The following is a 14,006-nucleotide window of genomic DNA, read 5'->3' on the forward strand; positions in this document are numbered from 1 at the left end:
GGGAGGAAAGAAAGTAGACAGGAAGTTAATCACAAAGGTACGAAGGAAGAAAACCATCGACACAATGTTTGAGCTTACATGCTGTGTCAGACCCAACAAACATTCAACTGAGAAACCAAAACGGTCCACAATCCTAGAATTGTAGTGTTTCAAAGAAAATATATGCTCACCATCCTCCAGGGTCTTACAGGGCACCATGTCGCTGTAGTTTCCGTCTCCCAGGGCGTTGTAGCCGCACACCTTCGTCTCGTAGTCACAATAGGGGTACAGGTTGGCCAGGTCAGCATGGTTTGTCTTTACATTCATCGCAGGGGGGGCGTCAGCCTCAGGATCCCCATAGATCCAATACTTCACCTGGTGACCAGGGAGAATGAACAATCATAAACGGACCACATCTAAAGGGACTATATCTACTCCGGATATATTTTGTACGCTTTATTTTCAAAGTAATATTTAAAACAGCAGTTCAAAGTTGCGAGGAAAGCGAGGAAAATAATCTCCCATTTTCCACCAGTAAAAGTTGCCAGGTGTGTAAACTATTGAGTTCCTCTGTTGATGACCGATGCTCCTTACGGAGTAAAGGGTTTAAGTCAAGGTAAGTCCTGTACAGTGGCGGCTGGCGGAAGGAGCTATGGGAGGACGGGCTCATTGTAGTGGCTGGAACAGAATGAATGGAACTGTATCAAACACATCAAATATACATAAATCACGTTAGACTCCGTTCCATTTATTCCATTCCAGACATTACAATAAGCCCGTTCTCCTATAGCTCCTCCCAACAGCCTGTATGAAAGTTCCTCTCAGTACCTTGTAGTCCAGGGAGTTGGATCCTGCGGGGGTTCCTTACCTTGTAGTCCAGGGAGTTGGATCCTGCGGGGGGTTCCTTACCTTGTAGTCCAGGGAGTTGGATCCTGAGGGGGTTCCTTACCTTGTAGCCCAGGGGGTTGGATCCTGAGGGGGTTCCTTACCTTGTAGTCCAGGGAGTTGGATCCTGAAGGGGGTTCCTTACCTTGTAGCCCAGGGAGTTGGATCCTGAAGGGGGTTCCTTACCTTGTAGTCCAGGGAGTTGGATCCTGAAGGGGGTTCCTTACCTTGTAGCCCAGGGGGTTGGATCCTGCGGGGGTTCCTTACCTTGTAGCCCAGGGAGTTGGATCCTGAAGGGGGTTCCTTACCTTGTAGTCCAGGGAGTTGGATCCTGAAGGGGGTTCCTTACCTTGTAGTACAGGGAGTTGGATCCTGCGGGGGGTTCCTTACCTTGTAGTCCAGGGAGTTGGATCCTGAAGGGGGTTCCTTACCTTGTAGTACAGGGAGTTGGATCCTGCGGGGGGTTCCTTACCTTGTAGTCCAGGGAGTTGGATCCTGCGTGGGGTTCCTTACCTTGTAGTCCAGGGAGTTGGATCCTGAAGGGGGTTCCTTACCTTGTAGTACAGGGAGTTGGATCCTGCGGGGGGTTCCTTACCTTGTAGTACAGGGAGTTGGATCCTGAGGGGGTTCCTTACCTTGTAGCCCAGCGATTTTCCTATGGGGTCCCAGTTAAGGCGGATGCTCCGGGGGCCGGTGGCTTTGGCCTTCACGTTGGTGGGAGAGTTGAGACGACCACCAGGAGACGTGGCTGTCTGGTTGATGAAGCCTGCACTCTTCTCCATCTGGGCATTGTCTGGAAGTCCTGAGGGGATGAGAGGGGGAGGAGGGGGAGAAGAGAGGGGGAGGAGTGGGAGAAGAGAGGGGGAGGAGGGGGAGAAGAGAGGGGGAGGAGTGGGGAGGGAGGGAGGGAGGGCAAAAAGCACAATTTCTTGCATCAGATTCCTTTCAGATACCCAATACTGTGTGTGTGTGTGTGTGTACAGGTGTATATGTGTACAGGTGTATATGTGTGTGTGTTTCAGTATCTGCTTCTCTGTGTAATACCTCCATCAATAATAGTGACCATCGTTGTCTTCCTCTCTCCGACCACAGCTTTCGTACTGGGGTCAAACAGTTCCAGTTGGAAGGACTCTGGTTTCACCGGGCCAGGGTGAGAGCGTGGATCGATCACGATGTTCTTCTCGGTTTCCCCGGGACCAAACTTTAGGGGGCCGGACAGCTCGAAGCGTTTAGCGTTGCGGGTCCTCCAGTGGACGGTGGCGGGCCCCTCCTTATTGCGGGTGCGGACCACGGGGATGGAGTAGGTTGGGTCGGCGGTGGAGAAGTTCTGGGTGCTCTTCATAAACATCACCACACTGGGCTCTGATGGAAGCAAGGGGGTGAGGAAGTTTGGTACGGCCATGTTCGAGAGGAGGAAGTTACGGCTGGCTTTCCAACCACACATTAGTCAAGCTCTCAAAACCCATGGTAATAATGTCTGGGACATGTTGTGCAATTGTGTCCTGATGGAACAGAAACATTGCTTACATTAAAACTCTGGGATAATCGAAACAGTATAGTTAATTTTTTAATGCTATGTGATACACCCTGGGCCCTGTCCTCTCACCTGGTTGGACAGTGATGGTGACAGTAGTATATAACCTCTCACCTGGTTGGTCAGTGATGGTGACAGTAGTATATAACCTCTCACCTGGTTGGACAGTGATGGTGATAGTAGTATATAACCTCACCTGGTTGGACAGTGATGGTGACAGTAGTATAACCTCTCACCTGGTTGGTCAGTGATGGTGACAGTAGTATATAACCTCACCTGGTTGGTCAGTGATGGTGACAGTAGTATATAACCTCACCTGGTTGGACAGTGATGGTGACAGTAGTATATAACCTCTCACCTGGTTGGTCAGTGATGGTGACAGTAGTATATAACCTCACCTGGTTGGTCAGTGATGGTGACAGTAGTATATAACCTCACCTGGTTGGTCAGTGATGGTGACAGTAGTATATAACCTCACCTGGTTGGTCAGTGATGGTGACAGTAGTATATAACCTCACCTGGTTGGTCAGTGATGGTGACAATAGTATAACCTCTCACCTGGTTGGTCAGTGATGGTGACAGTAGTATATAACCTCTCACCTGGTTTGTCAGTGATGGTGACGGTGGTTCTGGGGTAGCGTCCCAACTTCGCACCCTGTCTTGGGTTACTGAGGTCCATGACAAATTGTTTGACCTGTGTGTCCTTCAGCAGACCGTCTCCCTCTCCCATCTCCAACAAACGAACAGGGACAGTCTGCTGGGTCTCCCCTGGCCCATAGGACAGTTCCCCATCCACTGTCACATAGTCCTGGTGAGAGACGGAAGAGTAGTTATGAGAATGGAAAAAGATGGTAGCTTAGACAAATGAAGAGTGTGATATCTCTGTCTTATTACCTTCTTGTCCTTGGCGGTGAGGTCTCGGGTGCGGTAGCTGACCTGTGCGTGTCCATCCTCTATGATCTCTCTAGTAATGGGGATGTTAGCCACTTTGTCCTGTCGGCTGTAGGTGTATGAAGGCTGGAGGAAAGACATAACACTCTTGGCTGAAGAGGAGAGAGACACACAGTTTTTAGCTAACTAAGGTGAAGGGAAGAACACAAAATAAACCAAAAGAATAAACACATTCACTGGAAATCAATGGTTTATAATGCTGTATGGTTTTGAAGCATCGCTCGAGAGGTCAGGGGTCAGATAAGATATCTCTGATTGGCTCTCACCGTGTTCTTTGATGATAGTGATGCTGACGAAGCGTTTCCCTATCTCAGCGATGCCCAGAGGAACGTCCACCGCCTCCACCTGCAGCTGCTTCTTATCATCATCTTCCTCCTTGACGAAGAGCGGCACGTGCACATCCACCGTCTCCACCCCCTCCTGGAACTCCACGGCACCAGCCGCCTCTGCAGAGAGCCAGACAGAGAGAGGGAGTGAGTTCGGAATTCCCAGACACACAGACACACACACAGACAGACAGACAGACACACACACACAAACACAGACACACACACACACAAACACAGACACAAACACACACACACACACACACACACACACACACACACACACACACACACACACAGACACAGACACACACACACAGAGACACACACACAGAGACACAGACACAGAGACACAGACACACAGACACACAGACACACACATAGACACAGACACACACAGACACACAGACACACACACAGACACACACATAGACACAGACACACACATAGACACAGACACACACATAGACACAGACACACACATAGACACAGACACACACATAGACACAGACACACACACAGACACACACACACACAGACAGACAGACACAGACACACACACATAGACACAGGCACAGACAGACACAGACACACAGACCTCTGTCTGTGGCCACTGTGTAGTAGCCCGGCACCACTTTGAGGTCCTGGAAGTTTCCAGACTGGACGTTTTTCTCAGTCAGTTTGACGATGTTGGGGTAGCTGGAGCGAGGAGCGGACAGAACGGTGTCTACAATGGCGTGGTCAGCTCTTTTACCAGCATTTCTCTGTAATCTGAAACACAAAGACAACATCAGTAATGATGATATGAGAAAACACGATTTAGACAACATTCAGAAAAAATAACTTTATTGTAATAAATTCAGGAAGGATTAAAGGTTGAAATTAGTGTCTGACCTGAATGCGGTGTTCTGAACTCTCTGGGTGCCAGGAACCTGCTTGTACACCTCATTCAGCTGAACAGAGAACACACACAACCCACTGTCACAAGGATGAGCATAGAGTAATGTATACATACACAGCTCACACACACACATTCACTCACTCACACACACAACCCACTGTCACAAGGATGAGCAAAGAGTAATGTATACATACACAGCTCGCACACACACATTCACTCACTCACACACTCACACACACACACTCACGTTGTCATCAACCTCCCTGCGTAGCAACTCAGTGTCTCTGGCGTCGGAGCGAGACAGACTGTCTGTGAACAACCTGTTCAGACGCAGAGACAGAGGGAACTGGACTATAGATGGAGGACGAAGAGGAGGAGAAGAGGAGAAGAGGAGGTGAGGAGGAGAGGAAGAGAAGTGGAGGAGGAGAGGAGGAGAGGAAGAGGAGGAGAGGAGGTGGGGAGGAAGGGAGGATAAGAGGAGGAGGGGAGGAGAAGGAGGTGGAGGAGAGGAAGACAAGAAGAACAGGGGAGGAGAGGAGGAGAAGAGTAGAGGAAGGGAAGAGGGGGAGAAGAGGAGGAGGTTTAGGGTTCGGTTTTCATAACAATGTAAACCAGGAAGTTCTAGTGATAACTCCAACCAATAGGAGAGCTGGAATTTGAAACATTTTACACTCACTGGTCTCTTTGGGGTTGGGCTGAACCTGCGCAAGCGGATGATTGGGCGATCGGTGGACATTGTCGGTAATCTTCCAGCGAACCACGTCGGTGCTCTTGGGTGGGCCGGTCCTCACTAGGGGCGTGTCTAAGTGGTCAGATGTGAGCATGGATTGGCGGAGCATGTACTGATTTTCCTTAAAGCCTACCGTACGACCTGAAGACACAGAGACACACATAGGAGAACACGTGTTCAATCACACAATGTAACGCGGCCTGGAAACATGGTACAGAAACTGTAACAGGCACAGAAGGATATTTCATCAGTCGCTCACCTCTTCCACAGCATGGCAGCAAAGCAAGACAGGACTGAAAGAGAATGAGAGAGGCAAATAGAGAGATTATTTCCTTCATAGTATGGCAAAGGCCGTGGTTGGTTGTTTTAAAGGTCATGTTATGGTTGTGTCTGGACCTTGCAGCAGGCGCAGTACTTCCAACAGCAGAGCGACAGGAGACCCAGCAGTAGCATGAGGAACATGATGAGAGGGATCAGCCACAGGAAGCCAGCAGGGGGACAGTCTAAGGGGACGGACCACAACAACATCACAACCAGGATGCAGGTCACCACGCGGTGAGCTCGTCGGTAACAGAGCAGGCAACCCCCGTAATGGTATTGACGTCATATACACCAAGGCAGAAAGATGTGAACGTTGTCTCACCTTTCTTCTTGAGCACCTGGACTTCCAGTTCCTTAACAGTCTGGTCCTCAGGATAGTCCACGGTGTAGTGGTACGTACAGTCGTCATCCTCGTCGCGGAAACTACACGCCTCAATCACCTCTTTATTTTCCTTCAGCTCTTCCACCATGACCACTTTGAACTGGCACTGGTCGCACTTGTCGCTGTCCTTCTTCTCTCCGGTCTTCCAGGCCTGACACTGGACACAGCTCCTCTTGTCCTCACACATCCCCAGCTGGGCCTGGAAGTTAGCCTCGCAGGTGGGGGTCATGGCCAGGCCAGAGTCCTGGCACTCACAACGACCACACTTACACACACCCCGTCCGTTACAGACGCCCTGAGAGAGGTGGGGTTGGGGGTAGTGGTTAGATCAGTCATGACCAACAATATTGTAGAAATCTGCAATGAGAGGGAGAGAGAGAGCACGAGAGACGGAGAGAGAGAGAGAGAGAGAGAGAGAGAGAATGAGCGAGAGAGAGAGAGAGAGAGAGAGAGAGAGAGAGGGAATGAGAGAGAAACAGAAAGAAAGGAAGAGACACAGAGAAACAGAGGGAGAGAGATTATGTAGTGCTCACCCCTTTCGTGTCCAGACAGGTCTGGTTGCTCATGGGACACTCACAGGCCGGTCCCTCCCAGCCCTCTGCACACGCACACTGGCCCATGAAGCAGCGACCACGGTCTAAAATGGAGAGAGAGAGACAGAGAAATGGTTAGAATCTACTTCAAATGCTTGACACTTTCACATACACTTACATAGAAGTTTAGGGACCACAAACGGTATTGATGACACAGTTGTCCACTCCTTACGACCGCCGCATTGTTGTCTTCCGAGAGACAGCGTTATTCCAACCCAAAGCGATGTGACGAGCTTGCTGTCTGAGACAATGACGACAGCCTCACACTCACCGTTGCAGAGGAAGCCTCCGTATCGTTGACACTGGGACTTGTCAAACTGACAGAGGGACCCCTCGTACTGGTCTGTGTTGTAACAAACACACGCTCCACACAGGCAATCTCCTCGGCCAGAACACGGCTCCTCCACGCCAGGACCCCGACAGGAAGTGCCCGGATCCGTCGACGCGCTGGCAGAGCAGTTACAGAACGGACCCAGCCTGGGGAGGAAGATTTATACTAATGTTCTGTCTTCTGTCCAAGAATATTTCATTCCAAATTGGCATAAATATCTCCTCATCTCTCTACCATACTAGTTGATGTATATCTCCTCATCTCTCTACCATACTAGTTGTTATATATATCTCCTCATCTCTCTACCATACTAGTTGATGTATATCTCCTCATCTCTCTACCATACTAGTTGATGTATATCTCCTCATCTCTCTACCGTACCAGTAGATCTGTGCATCACTCGGTGGTGGGAGAGGCGAGTTTCCCTGCTTACTATGTAAAGAGCTTTGAGCACTGGAAAAACACTATAAATCCAATCCATGACTGTTATTTTATATGTGAGAGAAAGTAGCTTCGGTTGGGTTTGTCTCACCAGCCGTCGTTGCACTTGCACTTCCCACAGACCAGGTCTCCGTGACCTGTACACCTCACTGCGTTTCGAAATGGATTCTGAGGGAAGCAGAGACAGAGAAGGAAAGACAGTGTTATATACCAAAAACACGTTTGAGCGTTTGTTTATGTGTGTGTTTGTATCTTCACACCTTCTCACAGTCGCAGGTTTTACAGAGCACTTCGGCGTTGATGTTTAGCGCTGTGCTGAAGGTTGTCGGTTTGACTCTCATCTTCCCCTTTATGTCACCCTGCTCCAGACTACACACATGTTGCTCCCCAACCATCTCACTGGCCTTGACACGCACCTTAAACTTCCCCTGGAAAACACAGAATGGGTTAATGGGGGTGTGTGTGTGTGTGTGTGTGTGTGTGTGTGTGTGTGTGTGTGTGTGTGTGTGTGTGTGTGTGAGTTGAGTGAGTTGAGTGAGTGAGTGAGTGAGTGAGTGAGTGAGTGAGTGAGTGAGTGAGTGAGTGAGTGAGTGAGTGAGTGAGTGAGTTGAGTGAGTGAGTGAATGAGTGAGTGAGGGCAACATGTTAGTGTTTCTTACTATTTGCCCAGGCTTGACTTTGAAGGTTCCGGCTTGTGCAACATTGCCACTGTAAGACAGGACCTGAGCTTCTATAGCTTTAGGTCTGTCCTCCGCACGGATGCTGATCTTAGAACGGATATTCTGAGAGGACGGACAGTAGTATTAGGACATCTGGCTTTCCCAGTAGCCCTTAGAGGGGATACATCAAGGGGAATCAAATCTAATTCATGTGTCCATTGCGCAACACTTGTTAACTTTAAACAAGCCCATTCTTACCTCGAAAGCTTTCTCCAGGATATTGAGGATGTTAGCGGAGTCTTCCTGTAGCAGGCCCAGCTCAGCGATGGGGAAATACTCATGAAGCTTCTACACAGGAGAACCCACAAAACATGAAGGGGTTATCTGCAACGCTACAGATGAGTTAAGTGCTCACAGAACAGACAGTGGCTAAACTCAGTGGAATAAGTACAATTTAGGAGTGAAAATGGGGATGATGATGTGTTTGTAGGGTTAGAGTAAGGTTCAGGGTTCAGGTTAGTATGGTGCAGGGTTCAGGGTTCAGGTTAGTATGGTGCAGGGTTCAGGTTAGTATGGTGCAAGGTTCAGGGTTCAGGTTAGTAAGGTGCAGGGTTCAGGGTTCAGGTTAGTATGGTGCAGGGTTCAGGTTAGTATGGTGCAGGGTTCAGGTTAGTATGGTGCAGGGTTCAGGTTAGTATGGTGCAGGGTTCAGGTTAGTATGGTGCAGGGTTCAGGTTAGTAAGGTGCAGGGTTCAGGTTAGTATGGTGCAGGGTTCAGGGTTCAGGTTAGTAAGGTGCAGGGTTCAGGGTTCAGGTTAGTAAGGTGCAGGGTTCAGGGTTCAGGTTAGTAAGGTGCAGGGTTCAGGGTTCAGGTTAGTAAGGTGCAGGGTTCAGGGTTCAGGTTAGTATGGTGCAGGGTTCAGGTTAGTAAGGTGCAGGGTTCAGGTTAGTATGGTGCAGGGTTCAGGGTTCAGGTTAGTAAGGTGCAGGGTTCAGGGTTCAGGTTAGTAAGGTGCAGGGTTCAGGGTTCAGGTTAGTAAGGTGCAGGGTTCAGGGTTCAGGTTAGTATGGTGCAGGGTTCAGGTTAGTATGGTGCAGGGTTCAGGGTTCAGGTTAGTAAGGTGCAGGGTTCAGGTTAGTAAGGTGCAGGGTTCAGGTTAGTATGGTGCAGGGTTCAGGTTAGTAAGGTGCAGGGTTCAGGGTTCAGGTTAGTAAGGTGCAGGGTTCAGGGTTCAGGTTAGTATGGTGCAGGGTTCAGGGTTCAGGTTAGTATGGTGCAGGGTTCAGGGTTCAGGTTAGTAAGGTGCAGGGTTCAGGGTTCAGGTTAGTAAGGTGCAGGGTTCAGGGTTCAGGTTAGTAAGGTGCAGGGTTCAGGGTTCAGGTTAGTAAGGTGCAGGGTTCAGGGTTCAGGTTAGTAAGGTGCAGGGTTCAGGTTAGTAAGGTGCAGGGTTCAGGGTTCAGGTTAGTATGGTGCAGGGTTCAGGTTAGTAAGGTGCAGGGTTCAGGGTTCAGGTTAGTAAGGTGCAGGGTTCAGGGTTCAGGTTAGTAAGGTGCAGGGTTCAGGTTAGTAAGGTGCAGGGTTCAGGTTAGTATGGTGCAGGGTTCAGGGTTCAGGTTAGTAAGGTGCAGGGTTCAGGGTTCAGGTTAGTAAGGTGCAGGGTTCAGGGTTCAGGTTAGTATGGTGCAGGGTTCAGGTTAGTATGGTGCAGGGTTCAGGGTTCAGGTTAGTAAGGTGCAGGGTTCAGGGTTCAGGTTAGTAAGGTGCAGGGTTCAGGGTTCAGGTTAGTATGGTGCAGGGTTCAGGTTAGTATGGTGCAGGGTTCAGGTTAGTAAGGTGCAGGGTTCAGGTTAGTATGGTGCAGGGTTCAGGGTTCAGGTTAGTAAGGTGCAGGGTTCAGGTTAGTATGGTGCAGGGTTCAGGTTAGTATGGTGCAGGGTTCAGGTTAGTAAGGTGCAGGGTTCAGGTTAGTAAGGTGCAGGGTTCAGGTTAGTATGGTGCAGGGTTCAGGTTAGTAAGGTGCAGGGTTCAGGTTAGTAAGGTGCAGGGTTCAGGTTAGTATGGTGCAGGGTTCAGGTTAGTAAGGTGCAGGGTTCAGGGTTCAGGTTAGTATGGTGCAGGGTTCAGGTTAGTAAGGTGCAGGGTTCAGGTTAGTATGGTGCAGGGTTCAGGTTAGTATGGTGCAGGGTTCAGGGTTCAGGGTTCAGGTTAGTAAGGTGCAGGGTTCAGGTTAGTAAGGTGCAGGGTTCAGGGTTCAGGTTAGTAAGGTGCAGGGTTCAGGGTTCAGGTTAGTAAGGTGCAGGGTTCAGGTTAGTAAGGTGCAGGGTTCAGGGTTCAGGTTAGTAAGGTGCAGGGTTCAGGGTTCAGGTTAGTAAGGTGCAGGGTTCAGGGTTCAGGTTAGTATGGTGCAGGGTTCAGGGTTCAGGTTAGTAAGGTGCAGGGTTCAGGGTTCAGGTTAGTATGGTGCAGGGTTCAGGTTAGTAAGGTGCAGGGTTCAGGGTTCAGGTTAGTAAGGTGCAGGGTTCAGGGTTCAGGTTAGTAAGGTGCAGGGTTCAGGTTAGTATGGTGCAGGGTTCAGGGTTCAGGGTTCAGGTTAGTAAGGTGCAGGGTTCAGGTTAGTAAGGTGCAGGGTTCAGGGTTCAGGTTAGTAAGGTGCAGGGTTCAGGGTTCAGGTTAGTAAGGTGCAGGGTTCAGGGTTCAGGTTAGTAAGGTGCAGGGTTCAGGTTAGTAAGGTGCAGGGTTCAGGTTAGTAAGGTGCAGGGTTCAGGGTTCAGGTTAGTAAGGTGCAGGGTTCAGGGTTCAGGTTAGTAAGGTGCAGGGTTCAGGGTTCAGGTTAGTAAGGTGCAGGGTTCAGGGTTCAGGTTAGTATGGTGCAGGGTGCAGGTTAGTAAGGTGCAGGGTTCAGGGTTCAGGTTAGTATGGTGCAGGGTGCAGGGTTCAGGTTAGTAAGGTGCAGGGTTCAGGGTTCAGGTTAGTAAGGTGCAGGGTTCAGGGTTCAGGTTAGTAAGGTGCAGGGTTCAGGGTTCAGGTTAGTAAGGTGCAGGGTTCAGGGTTCAGGTTAGTAAGGTGCAGGGTTCAGGGTTCAGGTTAGTAAGGTGCAGGGTTCAGGTTAGTAAGGTGCAGGGTTCAGGGTTCAGGTTAGTATGGTGCAGGGTTCAGGGTTCAGGTTAGTAAGGTGCAGGGTTCAGGTTAGTATGGTGCAGGGTTCAGGTTAGTAAAGTGAGTAGTAGCTCTGAGTTCTTACCTCATAGTAGGTGAAGGAGTGGTTTGTGACGGCGAAGATGGGGATGATGTTGTGTTTGCCCAGCAGGCGGACCAGGGTGGGCACAGAAGGGTAGTCCTGCCTGGTGTCCTCTGTGTATTTCCCATCGGGGTCCAGGTGGCACTGCTCGTCGTTGCGTGGCATGATGCCAGCCAGCACGTTGGCACCGTCACTCTCGTAGTGGAAGGCCGACTCGGTGGAGAAGACCAGAAGGTGGGTGGCATGGTCACGCCAGCCGATCTTTTCCTGGAAGGGAGAGAGGGTAGGGGGAGTGAGGAGAGGGGGAAAGAGGATAGGGGGAGAGGGGATAGGGGGAGAGAGAAAGAGAGGGTAGGGTGAGAGAGAGAGAGAGAGAGAGAGAGAGAGAGAGAGAGAGAGAGAGGTGGAGGAGAAGAAAGGAGGTAAGGAGAGAGTTGTATTTAATTATGTAGAGCCTTCTGAAGAATTTCACACAGTGGTGCATCACAGTTAACTTTACAAGCTTCAAATAATCAAACATCCAAAACGGTACACCAAAGATGGCTGCTTGTCCTTTCTAGTAAATCTAACTCTATAGTCCTACCCCGCAGACTGTTGCCTGCAGTATGGCGTCGAAGCCCCCCTCTGGAGCATCCAGGTTGCCTGAGATCCTCTCCTTCTGCAGCTTCTGGGTGAAGGACTGCAGGTCAGGGGTCAGAGTGATCACATTTCGGAACGAGAAGGGAGGGTCACTGTTGGGCCACGGCTGGGCCAGTCTGGAGAGGAAGAGGAGGGAAGGGGGGGGTGGGAGAGGAAGAGGAGGAGAGGGGAGCACGGTGGAGAGGAAGAGGAGTAGAGGGGAAGGGGGAGAGGAAGAGGAGTAGAGGGGAGCACGGTGGAGAGGAAGAGGAGGAGAGGGGAAGGGGGAGAGGAAGAAGAGGAGAGGGGAAGGGGGGAGAGGAAGAGATAGAATGAGGGACCATGAGTATGATTAGTGTATAAATGCCGACCTTTTCATACGGTAGTGATGTTTACCTTTGGGTCTGTGTGTGTATATCTGTGTCTGTATGGAGAGAATTCTAATAGTTAGAAAGTTCTTACTTGGTCGGTCTCATGTCTGTCTGGGGTTCCACCACCTTGTCCACAAATTTGCCGAAACCGATGGTGTAATCATCAGACAGCTTCCCCACCAAGTCAGCTATACGGAGAACAGAACACATCACCAAACCACACTATCCCAGTACTACACTGATGTCAATGGTTTTTACAATTCCACTCATCGTTCCCCCTCTCTAACTTACCCAGCTCAGCACCCATCCTTTTGAGGTTGTCCAAATCATCCTTCATGGAGTTGGAGAAGTCCATGAGAATGTAGAGGTCCAGAGGTCCTTTCGCTGGTTCAAACACCTCCATCTCGATCTCCCTCTCCTCCCCCGGCAGCAGAGTCATGGACATATCCTGGGGGGCCACCTGAGAGCGCTTCATCAACATGTCAATCTTCTGGTTCTAGAGAGGGATGGAGGGATGGAGGGAGAGAGATGGAGGGATGGAGAGAGAGAGAGATGGAGGGAGAGAGATGGAAGGATGGAGGGAGAGAGATGGAAGGATGGAGGGAGAGAGATGGAGGGATGGAGGGAGAGAGATGGAAGGATGGAGAGAGAGAGATGGAAGGATGGAGGGAGAGAGATGGAAGGATGGAGGGATGGCGAGAGAGAGATGGAAGGAGAGAGATGGAAGGATGGATGGATGGAGAGAGATAGAAGGATAGAAAGAGAGGGAGAGAGAGAGATGGAGGGAGAGAGATGGAGGGATGGAGGGAGAGAGATGGAGGGATGGAGGGAGAGAGATGGAAGGATGGAGGGAGAGAGATGGAAGGATGGAGGGAGAGAGATGGAAGGATGGAGGGAGAGAGATGGAAGGATGGAGGGAGAGAGATGGAAGGATGGAGGGAGAGAGATGGAAGGATGGAGGGAGAGAGATGGAAGGATGGAGGGAGAGAGATGGAAGGATGGAGGGAGAGAGATGGAAGGATGGAGGGAGAGAGATGGAGGGATGGAGGGAGAGAGATGGAGGGATGGAGGGAAGAGTGAGTCATGTATATATCATGGCAACATGGTAAACTTCAGGCGTGACCGGTGCTCCAACCTCAGCAAAAAGCTTGTGACTGTAACAACAGGAGGGCGCTTGTGGCCGAATGTACTGCAGCCAAACGATGAGGATGATGATATTACAGTGGTAACCAGATGAGCAGACTAATGAATCCATGTCGTAAGGATTACTGTGATGATAACAGAACTTACTCTCTCCATTGACACACTGCCTTCGGCTGTCACTGCGCCATTACAGCCGTGGTCGACGATGTTCTCCAGAAGGTCACAGCGGGGACCATCAAAGACCTGTATGTTAACACAAACACACGGGTCACGTTTGTGTTTACCGCTAAATGTGTGTGTGTGTGTGTGGGGGGGGGGGGGGGGGGGCAACTTTAGTAATAGTTTCTTCTCACCTCGTCTGGGCAGTAGGCACAGCCCTTTCCGGACTGGATACATGATGAACAGGTGTTAGCCCTTGCCGCCAGACAGTGGTTTACTACAGGACAGAGAATCATCAGAAACATGAAGCTATTCCTTTTCTGTCCTCTTCCTTTTAGTATTATAGAATTCCAGTTTGGATTCTAACGATGACTCAGCCACATGAACAAGTTGGTGTCTATTGACATATTAAAATATCCCAAGTCCACACTGTAATAATACAA

At 50.1% G+C, this 14,006-nt stretch overlaps 1 protein-coding gene across 4 annotated transcripts in view; it reads right to left on the reverse strand.

Annotated features, from left to right (window-relative positions):
- LOC135505208 (integrin beta-4-like) overlaps positions 1 to 14,006 on the reverse strand; it is a 54,882-nt gene that overhangs the window by 12,685 nt on the left and 28,191 nt on the right. For all 4 annotated transcript variants that reach the window (XM_064924373.1, XM_064924374.1, XM_064924371.1 and 1 more), the window contains exons 3-27: positions 13,758 to 13,840; positions 13,552 to 13,647; positions 12,553 to 12,757; positions 12,353 to 12,449; positions 11,856 to 12,027; positions 11,276 to 11,539; positions 8,292 to 8,381; positions 8,034 to 8,156; positions 7,635 to 7,802; positions 7,466 to 7,542; positions 6,874 to 7,079; positions 6,543 to 6,646; positions 5,950 to 6,304; positions 5,703 to 5,809; positions 5,566 to 5,599; positions 5,253 to 5,447; positions 4,824 to 4,927; positions 4,570 to 4,628; positions 4,274 to 4,446; positions 3,616 to 3,795; positions 3,293 to 3,441; positions 2,999 to 3,206; positions 1,909 to 2,226; positions 1,500 to 1,666; positions 171 to 354 (exon numbers count right to left, since the gene is read on the reverse strand). In XM_064924373.1, coding sequence (XP_064780445.1) covers positions 171 to 354; positions 1,500 to 1,666; positions 1,909 to 2,226; positions 2,999 to 3,206; positions 3,293 to 3,441; positions 3,616 to 3,795; positions 4,274 to 4,446; positions 4,570 to 4,628; positions 4,824 to 4,927; positions 5,253 to 5,447; positions 5,566 to 5,599; positions 5,703 to 5,809; positions 5,950 to 6,304; positions 6,543 to 6,646; positions 6,874 to 7,079; positions 7,466 to 7,542; positions 7,635 to 7,802; positions 8,034 to 8,156; positions 8,292 to 8,381; positions 11,276 to 11,539; positions 11,856 to 12,027; positions 12,353 to 12,449; positions 12,553 to 12,757; positions 13,552 to 13,647; positions 13,758 to 13,840 — 3,918 coding nt within the window. The remainder of the gene's footprint in view (positions 1 to 170; positions 355 to 1,499; positions 1,667 to 1,908; positions 2,227 to 2,998; positions 3,207 to 3,292; positions 3,442 to 3,615; positions 3,796 to 4,273; positions 4,447 to 4,569; positions 4,629 to 4,823; positions 4,928 to 5,252; positions 5,448 to 5,565; positions 5,600 to 5,702; positions 5,810 to 5,949; positions 6,305 to 6,542; positions 6,647 to 6,873; positions 7,080 to 7,465; positions 7,543 to 7,634; positions 7,803 to 8,033; positions 8,157 to 8,291; positions 8,382 to 11,275; positions 11,540 to 11,855; positions 12,028 to 12,352; positions 12,450 to 12,552; positions 12,758 to 13,551; positions 13,648 to 13,757; positions 13,841 to 14,006) is intronic.

Source organism: Oncorhynchus masou, chromosome 18 (assembly GCF_036934945.1).
Source record: "Oncorhynchus masou masou isolate Uvic2021 chromosome 18, UVic_Omas_1.1, whole genome shotgun sequence".
NCBI lineage: Eukaryota > Metazoa > Chordata > Actinopteri > Salmoniformes > Salmonidae > Oncorhynchus > Oncorhynchus masou.